This window comes from Andrographis paniculata, unplaced genomic scaffold, assembly GCF_009805555.1.
Source record: "Andrographis paniculata isolate CXL003 unplaced genomic scaffold, ASM980555v1 Contig45END, whole genome shotgun sequence".
Taxonomy (NCBI): Eukaryota; Viridiplantae; Streptophyta; class Magnoliopsida; order Lamiales; family Acanthaceae; genus Andrographis; species Andrographis paniculata.
Window position 1 is genome coordinate 1,533,798 of NW_026137579.1, and position 23,715 is coordinate 1,557,512.

The 23,715-nt window shown below is 36.7% G+C and overlaps 4 protein-coding genes across 4 annotated transcripts; 2 read left to right on the top strand and 2 right to left on the bottom strand.

Annotated features, from left to right (window-relative positions):
* Nucleotides 1-3,323: 3,323 nt before the first annotated feature.
* On the bottom strand, nt 3,324-7,909 carry LOC127252177 (protein phosphatase 1 regulatory inhibitor subunit PPP1R7 homolog). Its single transcript, XM_051276246.1, has 6 exons — nt 7,554-7,909; nt 4,686-4,916; nt 4,220-4,366; nt 3,959-4,101; nt 3,745-3,859; nt 3,324-3,645 (listed from the first exon to the last, which is right to left on the bottom strand). The coding sequence occupies exons 1-6, from the start codon at nt 7,830-7,832 to the stop codon at nt 3,562-3,564; spliced, it is 999 nt and encodes a 332-aa protein (XP_051132203.1). The 5' UTR covers nt 7,833-7,909; the 3' UTR covers nt 3,324-3,561.
* A 571-nt stretch (nt 7,910-8,480) lies between these two features.
* LOC127252178 (uncharacterized) lies at nt 8,481-9,383 on the top strand. The gene has a single exon (XM_051276247.1). It carries the CDS (start codon nt 8,525-8,527, stop codon nt 9,023-9,025), a length of 501 nt encoding a protein of 166 aa, XP_051132204.1. The 5' UTR covers nt 8,481-8,524; the 3' UTR covers nt 9,026-9,383.
* A 2,736-nt stretch (nt 9,384-12,119) lies between these two features.
* LOC127252176 (NADP-dependent malic enzyme) lies at nt 12,120-15,888 on the top strand. Its single transcript, XM_051276245.1, has 19 exons — nt 12,120-12,432; nt 12,655-12,775; nt 12,866-12,940; nt 13,033-13,184; nt 13,259-13,364; nt 13,449-13,514; nt 13,607-13,702; nt 13,800-13,871; nt 13,950-14,033; nt 14,112-14,210; nt 14,292-14,339; nt 14,430-14,483; nt 14,581-14,679; nt 14,751-14,840; nt 14,918-14,995; nt 15,094-15,168; nt 15,264-15,354; nt 15,436-15,564; nt 15,647-15,888. The coding sequence occupies exons 1-19, from the start codon at nt 12,281-12,283 to the stop codon at nt 15,733-15,735; spliced, it is 1,776 nt and encodes a 591-aa protein (XP_051132202.1). The 5' UTR covers nt 12,120-12,280; the 3' UTR covers nt 15,736-15,888.
* Nucleotides 15,889-15,971: 83 nt separating this feature from the next.
* On the bottom strand, nt 15,972-23,324 carry LOC127252175 (putative ABC transporter B family member 8). Its single transcript, XM_051276244.1, has 9 exons — nt 23,181-23,324; nt 20,429-20,700; nt 20,254-20,308; nt 19,791-19,969; nt 19,228-19,685; nt 18,409-19,129; nt 17,029-18,327; nt 16,532-16,947; nt 15,972-16,440 (listed from the first exon to the last, which is right to left on the bottom strand). Exons 1-9 carry the CDS (start codon nt 23,209-23,211, stop codon nt 16,062-16,064), a joined length of 3,810 nt encoding a protein of 1,269 aa, XP_051132201.1. The 5' UTR covers nt 23,212-23,324; the 3' UTR covers nt 15,972-16,061.
* Between the last annotated feature and the right edge of the window lie 391 nt (nt 23,325-23,715).

A 23,715-nucleotide genomic window follows, 5' to 3' on the forward strand; every position in this document is an offset into this window, starting at 1 on the left:
ATATAAAGATTCATCCAAAGTCAGAGTTGTCAGTGAGAATATATATATCTTGACCCATAATTCTTACTGTAATTTCATCGTCTATTTGTTATGTCTAATAATATCTGCCGACAAATTTATGAGTAAACTTACAAAGCCAACCACACACAAAACTTGTTGAAAACAATATATCTGTATACATACATATATGTATATGAATATGTACCACCTTTTCCTTTTCATTTTCATTTTCTTTTTCAAAAAGTTGTCTGTTTTGTTGTGCTTTGACTTTTTGTATTTTTGATGGAATGGGTTGCTTTAAAGGATACAAAGAAAAAAATGTCAGGCCATAAACAATATGATAATTATACACACTCGTAATATATATATATATATAAATATTTCAAAAGTTGATTTTTCTAAGAACATATATTTTCCATAATAATGACCGAAACCCTTTTTCAAGATTTGCGGTTTTGAATATGTATATACAATCATAAAACATAATATAATGATGTCCATGGGGAAGACAGTCACCGACGAAGACAAAAAACTAAATTAATTATTATTTTTCGTTTCTGTCGGTCCCACCTCCCACGTTACTTTTTTTTTTTTTAAAAAAAAAAAATTTATACACTTTAATCTCATTTTAAATTTTCTAATTTTTTTTAATTAAATTAATTAGTTATCTTAACTTTATGGATAATTATTTTTACTAATACATTTTTAATTATCTACTAATTATACTTATCGTAAATTCTCGTGTACAGTGACTCACACATCCAACATGGAACAAATGGAGTATTATTATCATTCTTGTTGTTGTTATGCATGAATAAGTAACGCTAAAAATACCCTAAAAATAGTCCCTAAGAATGGTCCGATAGCGTGGCAAGTGAACTTATGGCCGTGAGGTTATGGATTAAAAAAACCTCAACTTTCACCCTGTCAAATCGATTACAATCAAATGTTGGAGATATGTACTATGAGAATGGATTTTGATGGATTGTTTAACTATTATATACTTAATCAAAATATGCAAGAATAAAATTAGTATCGTTTGTTCCATGTAGTAAAAAAAATTAATAGAAAAAAACTAAATAAAATTATACGCACACATTTCTAAGGACGATTTGTATTTTTATATTTTAAAATAGACTATACAGTTGAAGTGAATTATTTAAGTTATATAAATATATATAATATACTATGAGGAGGAGGAAGAAGAAACTCATACGTGGCTATCTTAGACGATGCGATTGAGGTTGTTCTTGTCTGTCTTTCTGTCTGTTTGGATCAGCCCATTTGAACATGTCTGGGCCCATTAAAATAATTGAGGGCATGGACCATTCGATGACCTTTATTTTGTCCCATTTGGACCCGGACCCATCTGGGCCCACCTCAGCCCAAAGGAAAACAGTGTTAAAATTAAGCAAATTTTTAAGTATCATTTAAATTATTTTTGTAAATATCTCAACTTTGTTCTAATTTATTTACACCAATTTTACATTACTGACTTTTCAATTTAATTATCTATTCATTTATTATTGATCAAGTTCTCAAACGTTCTTTCTATATATATAAATATCTTTTATTTTTTCATTATTAGTAGAAACTTAATACTCTTTTCTTCCACAAATAATGGATATATATATATATATATATATTGGTGAGTATGTACTCGTAATATTAACAAAATATAATATAATATTAAATATTAAAATATCCTTTATTAAATCTATCCTTATAATTTAAGAATATTTTAGGGTGTGTTTGAGTGGGTTTCGTACTCTTAAGTGAAAATTTGAATGATAAACAATAGAATAGAATATAGAATAGATGGGTGTTAAATGCATGCATACTGTTTTTTTGATTGATTACAAAAAGTTAATCAAATTAATGACTTCATTGATTAATTAGTTTGAGGAATGACTTCCTTGATTTGATTCATTTTTTGTAATTACAACAAACAGCATGTACATGTGGTTAATCAATGATTATAATAGATAACTGAATTAGAATTATATGAGTTATATATTAATTGTATAATACAGTAACCAAAGCAATGATTTGACCTCTTAGTTAAAATTATTTAAGATAATTAGAAATAAATTATCTCAATATTTATAGCTGTTTCTTCTTTTAATTGATTTGATTTGATTTGTCCCCTCTATCTCTATCTCTATCTCCATCTCAACTCAACACCATCTATCACGAAATAATTCTGACTATATTATTCAAAAGCACTGCCTTGGAATTAATATAAATTGTTAGTATTTATACGTTTTTTTTTTTAATATTATTTTATTGTTAGTTATCAAAATTATAATATTTTTTATAAAAAGTATTTATTTATTTATTTTAAAATATTGTTAAAACATGTAATATCACCGTAGGCATGTAAACAATACACCCATCAATTACCTATAGAGACACATACAGCAGTGGGGGGGGGGTTGGTGTAAAGTCAAAATTTGGCAGCGTCCTTCCAGAGATGAGAGAGAGAAAATTCGATCATCATTCATCCAACGATTAGTAATTTCTTCGTGCGTCATTCATTGGGTATGTCTGCAATAATAATTTATTAATAATGTTAAATAACAATTGTGCTGTGTTCAGTACTACTTGTCAAATTAGTAAACAATAATTGTACGTGCAGGGCGTAGGGTAGGGTAGGGTACGGTGGGTGGAATACAAGATCCGATAGACCTGCCCGCTCGCCGTGGACGGTGACGGTAAGGACCAAGACCCGCCACCTCCACCTACAAATGCATATATAAAATACTCTCTCCTTCCCATGTAATATGGGTGTATTACTGTAAATACGGGGAATTCATGTAAAATATAATTAATAAGTAATTAAAAAAATTGTATTAGTAAAAATAATTATAAATTAAGATTAAGATAAATAAATAGTTTAATTAAGATTAAAAAGTTTTAAATTTTAAATTTTAAAATATAATTAAAGTGTATAATTAATTTTTCAAAAAAAAAAAATAAATTATGTGAAACAAACGAAAATATGGACAAATTATATGAAACTAGAGAGACTAATTAATTATGCACATGCATAGAATGGGATAGAAATAATAGGATACAGAGTCTGTATGCAGTACTACGTGTGCCCATCTTGACGTGACACCTTAACTACCAATGTCCCATACCCAATTCTATTATTATTATTATTGTTTAATTTATTTATTTACTTTTTACTATCACATTTAGATAAATCAAGTTCAAAATCACGACAGAAGCTTCCTCTCAAAAAATAGCAATGACAGCCCAAAATTCTGTAAAGAAGATAGCGGGCGGGCCATTCCGAAATTTTATCTTCTTCATAAATGGGCCGGCCCAAATTTGAAATAATATTTTCTAAATAAATGGGACGACAAGGGAATATACCAATATTGGGCTATTAGACGGCCCGACAAGTGTACCACAGTCGCAATGACAACATTAATAAAACTCAAATAAAATTCCCATGCTCTCATCAAGCATAAAATTAGCTCTCAAGTTAATCCTCTTACATAATTCACCAACGTCTGGATGTAATTTCATATTTCTTCTCCAACAAAATCTCCCCTATGCATATATTTGGGAGTCAATTTGCTGAATGTTTGGGAATATTTGTTTCAAAGTGGAGAAATAGGCTGTAGAAGAATCCACCTGCAATGGAAAGCCATGAAAATTGTCATCTATTTATATGTAATGTAAGCATGGGGCAGCTTTTACCGAACATAGTCGCTATTGTGTCTAGGTACTCACACACGGATTACGCTCGAGGTAAATAGTGCTGAGTGACTCTCTGGAACCAGCAACAGCTTCGGCGATGTTATCCAGGGAGGTTATTTGATTGTCATTAAGCCAGAGATCTTCTAACCTGCAGAAAAATTATCAAGTAGTGAGTACACAAAAGGAACCTAAGTTAATGCAGAATAAAACCGAAGAACACATGGCTTGATTAAATTGATCTACGTACTTGGTCAAGTTCTCTATGTCATTTACTTGTGTGAGCTTATTTGAGGCAATGTCCAAGACCCTCAGGTTTATCAGACTTGACAATCCTTCCATTTTCGCAATACCGTTGTAGCTCAAGTATAATTCTTCTAGTGCAACACATCCCTGCATAATTGTTAATTAATAGCAAGAGCCCTTGATTTAGGATGTCGAAAATATTCCCTTTGAGGGAATACCTCTATAACAAATACAAGTACAGAATGTCGAGACCAATATTGGTTACCTCAAGTCCTGTTATAGAAGTTATACGGTTGCTTTGGAGGCTAAGTTTCTTGATGCATTTTAGCCCACAAAGATTAATAACTCGGATGCGATTGCGCCCAAGCCATAGCTCTTGCAAAGATACCAAATTTTCTAGATTTTCCATCACCTGAAATGAAAGCTCAGTATCAAGAATTTTTTTTCTTTTTAAAAAGACAAATATTTTGTTTAAATGCACTTTGAAGGATATCATTTCATGCATTCACGGAGCAAAATATAGCCAAATGGCATATGAAGGAGTAAAAATAAATTTGCAAAAACTAGTGCACTCTGAAACCTCAATTAGCTTCGTACGTATTCAACCAGTGATCATCGAACTCTAAGAAATCATTAAACTTCAATATTAAGAAAGAGATTACATCCTTCAGTGAACTAGAGTTCCTATGCAACTTAATCATAAAGAGCCCGAACAACAGAAATAGACAAACCCGTAATTTGTTGGATCCCAGCTCCAGAATTTGAAGCTCATGGAAGTGTTCAATCTGCTCCATCTTAGGCACTTCATTTTTAGACACATAAAGTTCCCTTAGAGTGCTGGAGACTTTGGACAGCCCATTAAGAGAAGAAATCTCATTAAATGAAACATCAAAGACCAGAAGTTTTTTGAATATGCTAACATCTGGAATTGTCTTCAGCTGATTATCCCTGAATACTAATTCCTGAAGAAATAATAAGGCATTATATATTGATGACAACATACAAGTAAAGCATTTTATTTCAAATCTTCATCACACAATGCCAAAAGTTTGATGACATAGCAGCCTCAAAGCGTGTCAATTAATAAACAGATAAACATATTCATGTGTAGTTCAGACCATCCAGAAAACATGCTGCTAAGAAAACATTTGCTTGTTAATACATGAGAAAAGAACAATCATTATAGATAGATCAGAACATTATATTTGGTGTGCTACAATTATAATTGTCGTCACAAAGGTCCGTCATTTAAAAGGAATCTTTGTTCTGATTTAATAAGTGACTGATAGTTTACCAACAAATAAAAATAAAAAAAAAATAAAAAAAAAGAAGAGAGAGAGAATGAAGTAATCCTTTTAACCATTTGGAGCTCACACTTTCCCATTAAATCAGCGGAAGTTTGACAAACAGTCCGGTTTTATGACATTCCACAAGAATTTCATTAATGTGAACTCTCACCTAGTCAGGTCTAATAAATTTTTCAACAATTTTAGTTTTGTGAATACTGCAATTAAGTTTTATTGTTGAAAGAAAGAGCTATATTTCCATTTTATCTCTGTGTCATGTAACATCCACTATTACTGTCATCCAATTGATGTACAATGTTAATCCCTCACATATTCTCAGATACTTGGCCAACATAAACATCCTGTTAAAAATATAGATTGAATTTGGAAAGGACAAAGTAAAATATATTCATAAACCATAATATTCTCCAATTCTTTTCTTCTTTGCTAAATTTGATTAGGCTACTTTGCAGATGGAAAAGTGAGCATAATATATCTGCATTGCTTCTTGGCTTCTGCTTTTATTTATAAGATCAAGACTCTGGTTGGTACTAAATCAAATAGAATGACCAGAAGTAGGATCACAAGAATTAAAAATCTATATTGTGTTTCTAAATTGAACTACATTACATCATATAAGATATTCAAATTTCCCAGTTCACACTATTCTTCATGACAACATGATTCTTATATTATGACTTGGTGATTTAAACAAACAGCGAAATTATTAAATCTAAACCATAAAGGGTGTGTTTGTTTGGGGGATTCTCCCAAAAATACACTATTCATCCCAATTTTTTCCCCCCAAAAACATCAAATCAAACACTTATTTTTCATTTTTTATATTATACTAAAAATTAATTTTACATTCAAAACATCACATCAACACCTATTTATGTCACATCATACAACTATTCAAATTCAAAATTTTTATTATTCAAATCCCAACTCAAAATACAATCCCCCAAACAAACACACCCTTTAAAGTGTCCAACTCTATGAAATACTCCATCCCATGTTTGAGTTCTTTGTGCTTCCCACAGGAACTATTGGATAAAGTTCCTGTTCCACCACAAAATTTGTACAGTGGCTGTCTACAGTCAGAATCTTCTAATGGTCATCGCGGTAGCCAAGAAAGTATTGGAGTAAACTAGAAAAGCTTGAGTTGACTGAGGCTAATTCATGTCGTTTTAAGATTTTTCTACATAAATCGTTGTGTATGACCATGAACATGGAAAGACCAAACTTTTCATTTGTTTCCAATGTTACTGTTAAGTTTGTAGATAAATTGCAAATGTGGAAGTTTCCATTACAGTGTCAAGATATGTTAAGAAGACTACTGGAAGTGCTAAGTATTCATAAGATCAGAGCTATTAAATGTTAAACTCACTAATATCTAAAGATTCACTGCCATTTCAATTGCACCATTTAAAGACTAAAAAGTGCAAGGCTATCATTTTCCTTTTTACTTCTATATAATTTTCCAATCCATCCAAGCAGAAAACTATAATGATGTGTAAGTAGATAATACCAAAGGCTGCAATTTAAGTAAGTGGTGTTATAATAAGCAACAAGAATAGGTTTGCATTAACATTTTATATGTTGTATTGAATATAGTCAAACATGAACTTCTGCAAAACTTTATTTTCCATCACAACAACTGTAAAATCCCTGTAGCCAACAACATTATACTTTGCAATAGTTCTAGTGATAGATATGATAATGCTTAAAAGTGGAACGAAGATGGTCCTCCACACTTAGGGCATGTTTACAAGGTTTGAAAGGTTGAATATCCAACCCATGCATCCTGGAAATGATCAGAGTAAGAACAGAAACTATGATCTTGTCATGGATAACTATTGATAATTTTATACCACTCAATGAACATTGTCTACAATGTAGAGAATCATACCATTGATCTTATATCCTCTCCAAACTTGTCCGTGTTTATAAACCCTAGCAGCAACTCAATTATAGAATTGTCCGAATAATCATATTGAAAATACTGCCAATACAAATACACTATTTTTCCATATAATTCTTTAGCATTACGGAGCCATCATTGTCGAACAGCAAAAAAATAGTTCACAGGAATGCGGAATTTACATGACAAACTTGCAAAGACAGATTTAGCAATTCGAATGATGCAAATAACCATAGAGACCCAAACTAAAGCAAAGAAGAAAGGAAAAACACAATCAATCTTACTTTATTTCCAAAACTATTCACCAATTAGAACCAAAAAACATTGATTACGCAAAATCTGACAGATAAGTAAGCGAAAACGAAATTAAACGAAAGAAAGTCAATTACTTGGAGACCGGAGATGGTGTCCCACGAGGACAACGGCCGGACGCTGTCATCGTTGAGAAGATTCTGACGGAAAGAGAGCTTCTGGAGATTGGATAGCTGCGAAATGCGAGGGTCCAACGCCGTCATCCTGTTCGTCGTTAGGTCTAGCTCGGTGAGAGTCGACGGAAGCTCCACGGAGCTGAGATCGCGTAGCTGACAGCCCGTCAGGTCTAGAACCGTCGATTCCGCATCATTTTCCGCCGTCGGGTCGTGGGCGTCGGGTTGCGTCGAGGACTCCATGATCGAGAAGAGGGATTTTTGCGGGTATTGCTTTCGCCGAGAGCTTAACAAGGATTTTAAGGAATATGCGAAATCGACCAAGGGCATTTGTTTGCAATATCAGAATAAAAAAATTTATAATTTTAAATGCGTGCCTACGTGGCTGCTTGCTGGAATAATCAATGACAACTCAGAAGCCACGTAAGCGCTTGCTGGACTAATAAGCGACAACGCAGAAGCCACGTAAGCGCTTGCTGGACTGATCAACGACATCGCAGAAGCCACGTAAGCGCTTGCTGGACTAATCACCGACATCGCGAAGCCACGTAAGCGCTTGCTGGACTAATCAACGACAACGCAGAATAAAAAAATAAAGAAAAAAAAAAAAAACGCAGAAGCCACACGTAAGCGCTTGCTGGACTAATCAACGACAACGCAGAAGCCACGTAAGCGCTTGCTGGACTAATCAACGACAACGCAGAAGCCACGTAAGCGCTTGCTGGACTAATCAACGACAACGCAGAAGCCACGTAAGCGCTTGCTGGACTAATCAACGACAACGCAGAAACCATCGTTTTCCATTCCATGTGTGGGCCCGCACCGTAACTACTTTATCATTATTATCTATATATATATACACACACATATATAGCCTACCCACTCTCCATTCTCATCCATATCTTTTTCGTTTGTTCTCTCTAGCAATTATAAGAATGGAAAGTGAAAGAATTGATGAATACATAGGCAAGAAGCTATGGAGCTTTGTGAGAATAGCTTTCTTGATGCTAAAGCGTGGAAAATTGGCCAGCAAATCCGTCATATCCAACTTCACCTCCGACCGCCATCGCCACCGCCGCCGCTACGCCGCCCTCACCTGCCGTTCCAGTGACGTCCGCGACTCGTTCTTTTGCCCCGGGCAGCGCCACTACGAGTTCAGCTGCAGCAACACGCCTGCCCGCGGCCGGCCTTCCAATCGCCGGCAAGATCACGATCTCGACATTATTGCACAGCGAGTGTTGGTGTGGGACGACGGCACCCCTCGATCTCAATCTCATGACGACGGCGAGGATGAAGATAAGAAGTGGTGGCGCGTGCAGTACCAACACCAAGTGGACAGAGATGCGGAGGAGTTCATAAAGAGGTTTTACAGGGATCTGAGGGACCAAAAGCGGGCAGCGGGATCGCCGTCGCCGTATCATGCGTGGGGCAGATGACCGATCGATCGAGATGCATGTAGCCGTGCAGACAGGGCTGGACCGGCCGGTCGAGGGTTTTTAATTTGTATGTGGTCCGAAACATGAAAATTACCGTTCATGGGGATGCCGGGCCGGCTGGCCGTCTAAACGGAACCGGCCAACCCATGCACGTGACACCTGTGGGGGTTCCGTTTCTGTTTGCTATATATATATATATTATACAATATGTGTATGTATAGGTGAGTGGTATAGTGCAGTAGTCTTTCATCGGAATATAGCTTTACTTATTACTCTCGGTCGAGCCGAGCCGAGCCCGAGCCGAGTTGAGTTTTTCTCTGTGTTGTTGGTTTTACTCATTTGTTAATAATAATATTGAAGTGACTTTAAAAAATATATAAATAAAGGCCAGTTTTAATTTTAAAGCGATTTTTAAATAAAATTGAATATGCATGTATATACTTGTATTTCAAATGGATGAATGCATGTAAATAAAGAAAACAAGACTGAATAAAAATAAAAATAAAAATAATAATAATGGGAACCCGTAATTAATATTGAGGGGAAAAGTCAGGGCTGGTGTTGTCCGATTTTGTAGAAGGCTCCTCCATGATTCAATTGTAAGAATGCCACGTATTTATTGAATGTTAACTCAACAACTTACTGAATTAGAATATATTATTTATTAATTAATTTATTTATTGAGGAACAGAGGCATATCCCATTTTAGGCATTTAATTTAAGGACATATATTTTTGGTTTGAAAACTTTAATTTAATTGAATACACGAGCAAGCGATAGGATAGGGCCCAGACAAAACAAATCTATACACTACACGTATGAACGTTGCATTTATAGTTACAATTCCACAATTCTTACTTGATCAACTGTAATTGGCCAGCATCTAATTCGTGGCACTTACATGTATGAAGCATCCACAGTGGCATGGACATACCCCCTCATCAATTTTCCGGACAGCCCATTAATTTTCTATATATATATATTATTATTTTTTTTTAAAAAAAAAAAAATTAGTAACTTGATAGACAAATTGACATAAATTTTATAATTTCTCATACAATAAATTTTATAAATTTAGGCTAAACTTGTGCCACACATAGTTTTCGTATGTAAAAGTATTTGTTGTGGTTTGAGCATTTATTGCTGCTGGGGATTTGATATGATAAATATCTTTTAACTAATTTAAATAGTAAAAATTTTGAATTTAAATAGTTGTACGATATGATATGAATAGATATTGGTGTGATATTTTAAATGTAAAATTAATTTTTAGTATAATATAAAAAATAAAAAATAGGTGTTTGATTTGAATATTTTTGGGAGGAGGAAAACATGAGATGAATAATATATTTAAAATTCAATCCTCTAAACAAACACAATATTTAGAACAAGGAAACATTTCGATTGTGATGGCTGCATTGATCGGAATATTTTTGGGTAACATATCATCACAAGTGTTTTAAGTTTCTTGTAACAGAGAATGTATCGTTGTTTTTCGTATAAAAACATATATTGTCTTTCTTTCTTTACATCCTTCAAGCATATTAAATGAATGGTTTTTTCTTTAGAAAAATAAATAAATAAAATTTTCTTTAGGCTTTGTCTAGATAAAATTTTAAAAGTTTTTGTTTACGCAATAATACTTGGGGTTTTAACATTATTTAAAATTTTAAAAATATCAAATTAAATGTTTTTTTTTTCTTTACAATACAGCATATAAATTATTCATTGTTTTACTATTCACAAAATTCTTCAAGAATCTTTGTTTAAACATATACTTTAAGGGTATTGGATTGTAAAATTTATTTAGTGTGCATAATTTTCATCAATATTTATTTATATTATATTAAATAATTATTTTAAATTAAAAATATATATATTATTATTCAAAACTCAAACAAAACTCTTAAAATCTACAACCAAAATCCAAATTCTAAATGAGGAAAAAAAAAAAAAGAAAAATGAATGGGGCTTTATTTTGCTTTACAAAGGCATATAATTGTGATTTTTTTTCTTTCTTTTTTATCCATTTGTGTTAAAATTGGGTGGATCTTTCTTTTAGGACAGCGACGAGTAAAATATTTTATTCATATATATATGATTTGTTTAGATAAAGAATTTTTTTTGGTGGTTTTTAGAAATTTAAAAATTACTATTTGATTTGATATTTTATTAAAAAAAAATATATTTAATATAATATTTTTTAAAAAATAAATAGTACCAAATAAATAAAAATATATTGTATTATATTCTTTTTGAAAGTAGAGTTGCTAGCAGCAATTGCTAAAGTTAGTACTAATTATTTAGACAGTGAAATACAATTAATTCATTTATTAATATTATTAATTAGAAGCAAACAGTGCGTCATTAGCATTTGGTGAATACTTCCAATTCACCGACAATAGAAATTATCACAGTTCTTAAAACTTATAAGTTATTGCAAAATGTAACCAACAATCATTAACACAAAGTTTATATTATAAAAACTAAGCGCGTGATGAAGATGGGTATGGATAATTAATTAATTATTTCATATGTACGACTTAACAAATTAGTAACGTAATCACTTAATATAGTATCTTTTTTAAATATAGTATCTTTTTTTATTCCAATAACAAAATTTACAAAACTAATTACTATTTTATAAATAAAATAGAATAAAAATAAATTAAAATTTTTTTGTTGAAAGTGATTATTATGATTTACTAATTACTATTCCCTTTTTAATTCTTCTGAGATATTTTGAAGGGTCGAACTTTATCAATGGCGGATTGCCGACTGTGGATCCGAAGATCAGTAACTGTAAGAAAGACGCAACCATTTCTTTGAAAGACAGTTGTCTGTTGTATCTTCAGTTCAGCGTACTCTGTGTTTTTTCTATATCGTATGTATGTAGTGATGATGATGTGAAAGGGGGTTGCATCTCCTCCCACTAAGCTCCATTATTTCTTCGTCAAAGGAAAATGACAGAGATAATTGCAATCCACTTTCCTGGCATTATCTATTTTCGGGGCCTACAATCAAGGAGAGAGCTCTTTGGATTTGTATGTAAATCCACTTTCTCTGTGATTTCGGATTTAAATATAAGTTTCTGCATAGTTGGCAGCCATGTATGACTTTTGACTGCGCATACAATAATCGTTGCCGAGTTATTGAAGAATATGCTGTGACGATTATTTTATATCACCTGCATCGAAGCGGCGATCGGCACCGAATTGAGTGATTGAGTGAAAGACAAGTGCAGACGCAGAGAGGATGGAGAGTTTTCTGAAGCAGCAGAGAGGAGGAGAGAGCGTGCTGGACTTGAGCCCCAGATCGACGGTCGGCGGTGGAGTGGAAGACGTGTACGGCGAGGATCGTGCCTCCGAAGATCAATTGGTCACTCCCTGGACGTTTTCTGTCGCCAGGTAGCGGAATATACCTACTTTTGCTGCCCCTGCCCTGAATTCAATTTAATTTGGTTCGCTTGACTTGCTGTTGTTTTCTCTTTGATTGCGTTGAGTGAATCAGTAGCATTGATGTTGTTTATGTTTGCCGAATACATCCTTGATCTTGTAGGGTTTGACCTCCAACTGTGTTTTCAGTGTCTCTGTGCTTGAATAACTGAATTATTTCTGCTTTTGAACTAGCGGTTACAATCTTCTGAGAGATCCTCACCATAACAAGGGGCTTGCATTCTCTGAGAGAGAGAGAGATGCTCATTACCTGCGCGGTCTTCTTCCGCCGGTTGTCTCCAGCCAAGAGCTTCAGGTAGAATTAATTCTATTGTCGTATTGTACCAATTTCTTCTTTTTTAATTTATCCAGTTTTCGACTGACTCTCATCTTTTCGATCCTCCAGGAGAAGAAGTTTATGCATAATCTTCGCCAGTACGACGTTCCCCTGCATAAGTATGTCGCGATGATGGAACTCGAGGTGCTATATCCTGCTAAATGACTTACTGAATTTGAGAGAATGCTAAATGTTTTTACAGTGTGATCAAATGTGTGAATTCTCGTCATTTACAGGAGAGAAACGAGCGGTTGTTTTACAAGCTTCTCATCAACAATGTGGAGGAACTCCTTCCCATTGTCTACACTCCCACCGTAGGCGAGGCTTGCCAAAAGTATGGTAGTATCTTCAAGAGGCCGCAGGGGTTGTACATAAGTTTAAAAGAGAAGTGAGTTTTACTTCGGAAGATCTTTTTGATAAGCCTATTGTGCAAGTGTTGATGCAACTTTTATTGGAATGCAGGGGGAGGATTCTAGAGGTTCTGCGAAATTGGCCGGAAAGGTCAATTCAAGTCATTGTTGTCACTGATGGTGAGCGGATTTTGGGACTTGGAGATCTTGGCTGCCAGGTAATCCCCCAGGATTGTTGGGAGCACAGTTAATTAGATTGTATCGGCATCTAGTCTTGATGATGAATTGATGCTACGATATAGGGAATGGGAATACCAGTAGGGAAACTGGCCTTGTATACTGCACTTGGTGGTGTTCGACCTTCGGCAGTAAGAATGCATTCAAACTGACCAAAAATAATTTCATTTTCTCAAATGTGTAGCTGAGTAGCTCTAAGCAAGTTCTTAACTTTGCTACTTAGTGTTTGCCAATAACAATTGATGTTGGGACGAACAACGAGAAGCTGCTAAATGATGAGTTCTACATTGGGCTGAAACAGAAGAGGGCAACTGGAAAGGTTACAATTAATCTGTTGCTTGAGTCTGCACCAGTGTAACCTGTCTAGTTTTTTGGCAGCACAACGAGCTAATTTTGACTTTGTGCCTGCCTCCCAGGAATATTATGATTTGTTAGAGGAGTTCATGACTGCTGTTAAACAAAATTATGGCGAAAAAGTTCTCATTCAGGTGGGTAATCAGCTCCTGTTACTTTACACCTTCACTGTCATAGGCTTTTTTCAAATATTGGCGAATTTGTCATTGCAGTTTGAAGATTTTGCTAACCACAATGCTTTCGAGCTCTTGGCCAAGTACGGCACCACCCACTTGGTGTTTAATGACGATATACAGGTATCTATTGTATGAATAATCTTATTATGCTATTTCAAGAATCCTGTCTGGATATAAGTCAGAATCCTGTTGCTGCAGGGCACAGCATCAGTGGTTCTTGCTGGTCTTGTTGCATCACTTAAGCTGCTTGGTGGTACCTTGGGCGATCACACGTTCTTGTTCCTCGGTGCTGGAGAAGTACATAGTTAACCCTAATCGATTTTATTAAATACATTAGCAAACTACCCTGTCCTGATGAAAATTATTGTGTAATCTCAGGCTGGAACAGGTATAGCAGAGCTTATAGCCCTCGAAATCTCGAAGCAGGTAAAAGATTTTGGTGACTATGCTGCATACATTTTAGATTTTTTTTTTTGGCCTGAGTGAGTCCCTGATGAAATATTTGTAATTTTTTAGACTAAGGTTCCTGTCGAAGAAACTCGGAAGAAGATCTGGCTGGTAGACTCCAAGGTAAACCACTTTATCTTATAGACTCAACGTTGCAAACTATATGCTAGTCATCTGTAATTTATAGTTTCTTTCTACTGATTCATTGATTTATTCACAGGGTTTGATTGTCAGTTCACGTAAGGAGTCTCTTCAACACTTCAAGAAACCGTGGGCGCATGAACATGAACCGGTTAATAATCTCTTGGATGCAGTCAAGGTCCGTAGAATTATTTGTGCATTGAACTTGTTTAAGCACACATATATTTGACGGCGTTTATGTTTTCTTAGGCTATCAAACCAACAGTTTTGATTGGAACATCTGGTGTCGGTAAGACATTTACAAAAGAGGTGGTTGAGGCTATGGCTGCGATCAATAAGGTACCCTATCTTTTCTTCAACCCCCCCCCCCCAATTATGTTGCATATGATATTTCTTCTCATGGTTTGATAATGCAGAAACCTCTCATCATGGCTCTCTCGAATCCAACTTCACAATCAGAGTGCACAGCTGAACAAGCTTATACTTGGACCGAGGTCACAAAGAGTTGTCCATTATGTTTAATTCCTATAATTATCTACTCTATTGACATCCAATTGCCTTGGCTAAAGTATCGGTTGTAATTTTGTACTAGGGTCGAGCCATCTTTGCTAGCGGAAGCCCATTTGATCCTGTAGAACTGAACGGGAAAACCTTTGTGCCTGGCCAGGTTAGTCATCTGTTTGAATCTTCAATGTTTATTTCGTGTGCATCAACAAATTGTCTGTGACATAATGCTTACGGCTTCTATATTTTCTGCATCAGGCAAACAACGCCTACATATTCCCAGGATTTGGCTTCGGTCTGGTGATCTCGGGGGCCATCCGTGTCCATGATGACATGCTTCTGGCAGCATGTAAGTATATTACATTTCAATATGCACAATTTTCGACATGAAATCCTCTTTACAAATTTCACTCCTGTTTTCTGGAAACAGCGGAGGCCCTGGCTGGTCAAGTCACCGAGGAACACTATGACAAGGGAATGATCTACCCGCCGTTTACCAATATCAGGAAGATCTCCGCGCACATTGCTGCAAACGTAGCTGCTAAAGCTTACGACCTAGGTTTGTAACATTTCAAAATAACACCCTATCAACTAGAATATAATTTTACGCCGACAAGTAAACTTGTTCCCTTGCATTTCAGGTCTTGCAACACGACTACCCCGACCAGCCGACTTGGTGAAATATGCTGAGAGCTGCATGTACACGCCAAACTACAGAAGCTATCGCTAAGACTTGGCTCCCTGCTCTGCTTCATGTTAAATTTGTAAGTTTGTTGTTGTAAGTTGAAACTGGTACCTTCTGGAAATGTCTGTTGTCTGAACAGAAACTCGCGTGCTTTGTATCTGTGGCTTTCTCAATAAAATCTCCTTATGTTTATGCTTAGGCTTTTGTTCATGTTAATGTTTCTTCCTTACCATGAAAGATTTGGCAAAGCTTTAGATTTAGTGCAGTAGCTACACAATTGGTAAATAATATATCTTTATTCTCCTCTTCTATTCCAACTACAAACACACATATTTATATATATTGATGTATATATAAGATTCTTTGCATCATCAAGGCTGCCCTGATGATGATGAAGATACACCTTGGAGGCTGGCTAGGTTGAAGAAGGCACCCCTCTTGTTCTTGAGCTGGCTATACGTCCCTCTCTCGATCACCTTCCCGTCCATCACAACTGCAATTGTGTCGAGATTCTTGATCGTGTTCAGCCGGTGCGCCACCACCACCGTCGTCCTCCCAACCATTATCCTGTCCAGCGCCTCCTGCACCACCTGCTCAGACTGCACGTCGAGCGCACTCGTCGCTTCGTCCAGCAGCAGCACTGTCGGGTCACGGATAATTGCTCGTGCTATCGCTATCCTCTGTTTCTGGCCTCCCGACAGCTGCACTCCCCTCTCTCCACACTCGGTCTCGTACCCGTTCTTTAGCGCGCTGCAGCAACGAGTTCAGAAGACAGTAAGGTAAGGTTTTCGGGACAGTCATTTGCCTGTGTCATGTTGTAAATTCGCAAAAAAAGGCTTACGCGATGAATTCATGCGCGTTGGCTGCTCTGGCTGCCTCGACGACTTCGTTCTCTGAAGCGTCGACCTTCCCCAGCATTATATTGTCGCGAATGCTGCCGGAGTAGATCACTGGCTCTTGACTGACGAGGGCCATGCGCTTCCGGTACCACTCGATGTCTAGTGACCGGATGTCTACTCCGTCCACCTTCACCACACCGCGATCCACGTCGTAAAACCTCTGTATCAATGCAATCACGGTAGACTTCCCACAGCCACTCTTCCCGACCAGCCCGATGCTACTCCCGGCTTTCACTTCCAAGGTGAATTCGCACAGCACGAGCACTTCCGGTCGCCCCGGATACGCGAAATCAACCTTCTTCATCTCTATCCTTCCGATCATCTTCTCTAGCTTCATTCCTCCGTTCCCATCCTTGGCCTAATGGTGTTTGAAGTGAGAAACGGTTCGGAAAATGGAGTGAAGTATACAAGAAGGTATCTATGTATATAGTTTGCTTACAATGTAGGATCCGAGGATCTTCGACTGCCGGTCAAGAATAGCGAATATAGAAGCAACGGCTGCCGATCCTTTAGCCAGATCGGAAGTCATGCTCCCGGCCTCTGCGATGACTTTGCCGGTGCTAACGAGGATGAAAAAGGTCTTGAACACATCTCCTGCTGATATTTCGCCTCGATTCACCAATGTGCCACCATACCAGAAGTCGAGAGCCCAGCATATGAAGGTTAGGCCTTGAGCCGAGCCTATGCCAACCCCTGCCAGCCATGACTTCTTTCTTGCCTCCCTCCTCGGTTCGTCCTGAGCTTCATCGAAGATTTGAAGCACCTTCCCGATGCTCCCGAATGAGGTGATGATCCGGTGGTTGTAGACGGCCTCAGCTGCAATCTGAGTGCTCTGATATTGTGCCTTGACGAACTTACTTGTGATCGCGGAGAGGATAACTTTTCGTGTGTAGAAGCAGAGGATTGTTAGTGGCTGGACTGCTATCATCACGAGCGCGAGCTTCCAGGCGATGATTAGGCCGATCACCATTGCTGTTGTGACGGCGGATGTGGTCTGAATTAGGAGACAGAGGCGGTCGGCGACAAGGGACTTCACCATGGACGCCTCGTTGCTGAGCCTGGCGCAGAGAGCTGAGCTGGAGTTCTCTTCTTCGTCGAACCAGGCTGCTTCGAACGTCAGCATCTTCTCCAGCATTTTCAGCCTGATCCTCCTCGTCAGGCACTCTCCCATGTACGCGAAGTTGTAGTGTTGGCAGAGGTTTAGTAAGATGGAGACAACACACAGAGAGGTGAAAATGAGAGCATATCGTTCTATGCGCACTTGCATCTCGGTGTGACTTGGGGCGAAGAACGCCGAGATCATTCCACCTATGGTGAGCGCATAGATCGGCTGCACGGTGCCGAATGCTACGGCTGAGAGGCTCCCGACGGTGCACTGTTTCCATTCCGGCGAGTTCAGGGAGAGTAGCCGGAAAAAGGATGGGGCAGGGGAAGATGACGTTGGCTGATGATGATGATCGGAAGTTATATGGAAAGGTGTTGGCGAGGCGAATGAGGCCGGGCTTGATCTCGCCGTGCTTTTCCTTCCAGCGCTGCTTCTTGCGGATGACAATGCGTTAAGCTCGATTCCCTGATCGGGGTCTAGCTCGCTCATTTGGCGCTGGAACTTGGCAAGCTTTGCATAGTGACTGTTCATTTCGATGAGCTCTTGGTGCGCGCCGGTTTCGACTATGGTACCGCTGCTTACGACTGCGATTGTGTCGGCGTTTCTGATCGTTGAGAGCTTATGAGCAACAACCTGACCATGTTAGAGACAAATTAAGGATCGTAAGAAAGGAGTGATAAGCAGTAAAGGAAATTTAAGTGTTTTTATATATACCAGAGTTGTTCTTCCCATGGAGGCCTGATCGAGGGCGTCCTGAACGAGCTTTTCTGATTCCGAATCAAGAGCGCTTGTGGCTTCGTCGAGGAGGAGAATTACTGGATTTCTTATGATGGCTCTGGCTATGGCGATCCGTTGCTTCTGTCCGCCTGATAGGAAAGCTCCTCTTTCCCCTACCTTAGTCTCGTACCCTTGAGGAAGCTGGCGGATGAAGCTGTGAGCATTTGCAGCCATGGCGGCGGCCACCACGTCATCCATGGTGGCGTCGAGTTTCCCGAACAAGATGTTCTCCTTAATAGAGGTCCCGAACAGCGCGTGTTCTTGACTCACCAGCCCCATTTGCGACCTCAGCCATTTCAACTGCAGCGTTCTGATGTCGACGCCGTCGACGCGCACGGAACCGCCGGTGGCGTCGTAGAACCTCTGCAGCAGCGCAATGGCTGTCGACTTTCCACTCCCGCTGGCGCCGACGAGCGCCACCGTCTTCCCCGATTCCACTCTCAGATTGAATTCCTTGAGCACGACGGAATCAGGCCGGGAAGGGTACGTGAATCCCACATTCTCGAATTCGATCTCGCCTCTAATCTTCCCCGGAACAATCCCCTTTACATCTCCGCCGTCGATCTCCGGAACCCTGTCGATCCTGTCGAATATTCTAGAAGCCGCCACCGACGCCTCCGTGAAATACTTCACCTCCGGCACCGCCACTCCCAGCGCCCTATCATACATCAATTCCATCACCACAATGCATTAACTGAATAATTTCCTGCAAGAAATCAAATCAAATTAAATTAAACTAAATTAAATTAAGCATACAGTCCGCCCATGACGAAGGAAATAGAGGCAGCATAAATCCTCCCGCCGGTGTCGCCCTTATACATGACAAGGCGGCTGCCGTACCAAGCCAGCAAAGCCCAAATGGCGAAACACAGGCCGGTGCTGCCGACGGCGAGGCCTTTGGCGATGCCCTGCTTGATGCCGAGCTTTCTGGCGGCGTCCAAAATGGAGGAGTATTTGTGGAGGATGCTCCGCTCGGCGGTGAATGAGTATACAGTTTTGATGGAGCTCACTGCCTGTCCTACAATGGAGTTTGCTTTCGCATACTCGTTGAAGCTCTTTTTCGACAAGTAAAGCAGGTACTTGCCGTAGATCATCCCCGGGATGATCAGAAGGATCACCGTCGGAAAAGCCACCAGAAACAGCCGCCATGAGAAGTAGGCTGAGAATCCGAGGCCGGAGACGAAGGCCGTCATGTTCATCAGAAATATTGGCACCTGCAATCATACATACATACATATATATGAATTTATGTGTAGTACTAAAATAGCTGTAATAATACACACACACACACACATATATATATATATATATATATGAACCTTTTCACTGAGGATTTCTTGTATGAGCGAAGTGTCTTTGGAAATGCTATTTATGATCTCTGAAGTAGTGGCTTCTTGTGAATCAAAAAATCCAACTTCTTGCCTCAGCACTGCTTCTAAGTACTTATACCTTATCTTCAACACTTGCCTCTCACTGGTTTTGCTCCAGCAATACCCTTCTGCACTTGTTACAGATTTCTCAATTCAAAAGATACCCTTTTCTTCATGTTTCATTTAATCAAATTCTACTACTTTTCTAGGGTTTAAAGTAACCCTATTTTGAATCTTTTTTGTAATTAGGTTTGGGGGACATGATTGCTGCTTATTCTTCATGCAATATGACAAGACAGCAAATCCCAATCTAACTCGGCACATTACTACGAAGGTTCTTTAAGATAAATGGAAGCAAAATAGTTAATCTAAAATGGAAAGAAATTAGAAGATCATGAGAAATAATAATTACCCATAAACGCTACTGCCATGACTGCAAGCCCCAGGTATACAAAGAACAAACTGCACTGTTTAACAGAAAATAGCCAGTAAAACAATAGATCAAAAACTAAGGAAAGCACAAAAAACATGAAAATTAGAAACTCCAAACTTTTGTTAATACACTAGCTAGTGTAATAATGCCTAACCTGTTCGATTTCTTTGATGAATTCCCCATGGTCCTGAGGGGATTTGCCATAGCCCAAGCTATTGAAAAGGCGACTAACATATACAAGCAGACAGTTTGTCGACATCCCATCGCCGATGGCGCCGATTGTCCCCAACAACATCAGCAATATGTCTAAGCCATCAGCATATCTAAATATGACAGGCAAAGATCCATTGTTACTCTTTCCATTAATCCCTCCTGCTATCCTTTCACCTTTCTCTTTTTCCGGCGAATCACTCATTTTCAACTCTCCTTGATAAGAAAACACAGAATCGACATAAAAGGGAAGCTCACTTCAATTTTGATGAGTAAGCAAAGCAGCTGAATCCTTATGATGATACAATAGCATGCATACATATATATATTTAAAAAATAGGTTAGAAATGGTTTTAAATTGACATTAGGACATTCCTTGGCTGTATATATACATACATAGAGAGAGGGAGCTTTAGGGTAGTTAAAATTTGTGCAATAATGGTGGAGGTCACTTTCAGTACAACAAAAGCGTGATCATTATTAATATAAGTACTCTTTTGTGAGTAGGGCTTAATTCAACAAAGTTGATATGTCGTATTGCATCCCCCTTGCTGGCCGATGGCTTCTTTTTTCACGTAAATAATTTTCTTTTTTTCAATTTGCTTTTGGTTGGTTTTTTTACATAGTGGCAACAATGGAGATCATGAAGTTGCTTTGGACATCTTTTGTCCTTTTAGTTTGGCTTTGTATTCCTTTGTTTAATCCTTTATATGGGCTTAATTAAAGGGCAAACAAATGCACCCCTTTTGTGATTGATTAACTTACACTAATTATTTAAATTTATTGAATCTGTTTTAATTTGTCTTTGATCATAATTAGGGTTTAGAGTTAGGGCACTTTTACTTAAAAGGTTGAAGAAATGCTTCTCAACGAAGTAGTTTTTTAGGTTTCACATGAATGCATAGGAAGATTATTTGATACAAGCAAAAAAAAAAAAATGTCAAATGTTATTTCAAGATATTCTTATAAATAACAGATTACAAAAATGCAAAGTGAAAGTTACAAGTTAGTTTTGCACTTTCAAAAATCAATGTTTTGTGTGTGTTGGGAATAAGTGGCACAAGGAGATTAATTAAATTAAATTAAATTAAATTACTATTAAGATAATGGCTAGGTTTAAGGAAAGGGTATATATATTGTATCAAACAAAATGCAATTTTGATCAAAGAAAAAAGTAGTGCAAAAATATATGCCAATTAATATATACATTACACACATGAATATAATTAAATTAAAGCACATATGTGTGTATAAGATGATGATGCTCTTCTGATATATCATATATAATTTATATAGTTAAATCTACTTTAGTTAAGGTTGTCAAATCATTATTCTGTTTGGTAGAGTTGAGAGGGATATGGATTATTACAAGAAGAATATATATATATATATATCTCATTCTTTTCTGATTCTATTTGGTTGCCTGTACGTGTATATCTAAATATAATATATATATATATATATGTTTAATTTATTTATTTATATATTTGCTTTTTCTAGCTAGCTAGGATTACTTTATTGCATAGAAATTGATAATTTAATTTAAGTGTAACGCGGGCCTCCTCTCGTGGAACACAACGACCCCATTTCATGCATTATTGGTACCAATTAGGTTGCTCTTTGTTTTGGCCTTAAGAAAAGCACACAAATCGAGCTCTATATATATATATATATATATATATCGACCCAGAAAGTTATTTTATCTTTAAAAAAATTATCACTTATACAAATGATTTCTCTATATGAGCTTTATCTATATCTATGCATATATATATAGGTGTGACGTGCAGCAATAATAAAAATCATATCGATAGAAAAATGTTTAAAGTTTAGAGAAAATAAGTGAACTCGCGCGGTGATTTATGTGAAATTAGGAAGTTACGAATGAACCAAATTAAAAATTACTTAATTAGTAGAATGAGAATAATTTAATGTCAAACTCAAGCAGGAATAATTCTATTGATTAGTTTATTTACAAATAAAATACTAACAAACTTAAGTTGGTTGTTATATCTTGTAAGATCGAAATTGAAAAAAAATTGAATTACCATTATAAGATCGACCACTTTGGTTCCAATCAAAGTAGAGTCACTCTTATGCAAGTTGACGACTATGCTTTAATTAGTACTAGTGCTTTATCTTGCAAATTAAATAAATAATTTATTATTTTTTTTAAAAAAAAAAAGAAAAAAAAAGAAGAGGATTTGGTCAATATTGTTTCAATGTCTTGTCACATAAAAATCCAAACATCAATTGGGATGTTGGAACATATAAGGAAATTCATATTGTGAGTGGCTAAGAAAATTAAAGCATTGCATGAATGAAAAAAAAAGAGTAAATAACAGACAGACACAAGTCATTGCATAAAGTAAGCAAATTAGGGTTTGATACATTTCCAAAAATAATCATAAAAAAAGGTCTAATATTGTAATAAGATATGCATTATTATTAATGATGGGTGAGAAAAATTAAGGATAACGAAGAAAGTAGAGAATAAAAAAGCAAACAAATATTTAATTTGTCTTAAATATATAATATTGTCTTTAATCACTAATAAGCAAATGTATATTGATGTTTAAATTATTTTTCTAGTATTTTTCAATATAATCATAAAAATACGTGTGTATAAAAAAATACACACATATATATATATATATATACATTATATAAGTGCAATGGATTATCGAAAAGCATACCTGAGGTCCTATGAAGGCAATATAATGCCATTCTTCAATTTCTCTGATTCTTAACCTAAAACCCTTATTTTGCTGATGATTTGAAATTTCTTTGAGTATGAAACTCAACATGAAAGAGTGAAAGAGGGAGAGAGAGACGTAGAGACAAAGCTATGTGCAGAATGGTTGACATATACATATACATATATATATATATGCAAAGATTAAGGTTCGAGAATAAATTAATTAATGCATGATGCTGTAGAAATATTCTGCCATAAAATAGCACATTTAAAAGTCCTATAAATTGTAGTATAATATATATATATATATAATTATCAATGAATAAGAATAGTATTATTATTTGGAAAGATACATAAGAGGAGTAGTTGATAATGAGAGTCTTAGATGCCTGAATTAGACATGTTGCATCAAAACTTTTTAAGATTCTTAGTATAACTAGAGAATTATAGAACCATTATATCTAAATTCATCTGCCAACCTGTTCCATTCCAACCCACAAATATATTATTTTATTTTCTAAAATTTATAACAG

What these genes read in the sequence shown, in the direction of transcription:
- LOC127252177 (XM_051276246.1), bottom strand. Translation starts at nt 7,832, where the DNA reads ATGGAGTCCTCGACGCAACCCGACGCCCACGACCCGACGGCGGAAAAT. An exon ending in GACATAGAGAACTTGACCAA is followed by an intron (nt 3,860 to 3,958) that starts GTACGTAGATCA and finishes ATTTTTCTGCAG; the next exon opens with GTTAGAAGATCTCTGGCTTA. An exon ending in ACCTCGAGCGTAATCCGTGT is followed by an intron (nt 3,646 to 3,744) that starts GTGAGTACCTAG and finishes TTTCCATTGCAG; the next exon opens with GTGGATTCTTCTACAGCCTA.
- LOC127252178 (XM_051276247.1), top strand. Translation starts at nt 8,525, where the DNA reads ATGGAAAGTGAAAGAATTGATGAATACATAGGCAAGAAGCTATGGAGC.
- LOC127252176 (XM_051276245.1), top strand. Translation starts at nt 12,281, where the DNA reads ATGGAGAGTTTTCTGAAGCAGCAGAGAGGAGGAGAGAGCGTGCTGGAC. An exon ending in TGTTCCTCGGTGCTGGAGAA is followed by an intron (nt 14,211 to 14,291) that starts GTACATAGTTAA and finishes GTGTAATCTCAG; the next exon opens with GCTGGAACAGGTATAGCAGA. An exon ending in TCTGGCTGGTAGACTCCAAG is followed by an intron (nt 14,484 to 14,580) that starts GTAAACCACTTT and finishes ATTTATTCACAG; the next exon opens with GGTTTGATTGTCAGTTCACG.
- LOC127252175 (XM_051276244.1), bottom strand. Translation starts at nt 23,211, where the DNA reads ATGGCATTATATTGCCTTCATAGGACCTCAG. An exon ending in TCCTTCGTCATGGGCGGACT is followed by an intron (nt 19,130 to 19,227) that starts GTATGCTTAATT and finishes GATGTATGATAG; the next exon opens with GGCGCTGGGAGTGGCGGTGC. An exon ending in AACGCGCATGAATTCATCGC is followed by an intron (nt 16,441 to 16,531) that starts GTAAGCCTTTTT and finishes TCGTTGCTGCAG; the next exon opens with CGCGCTAAAGAACGGGTACG.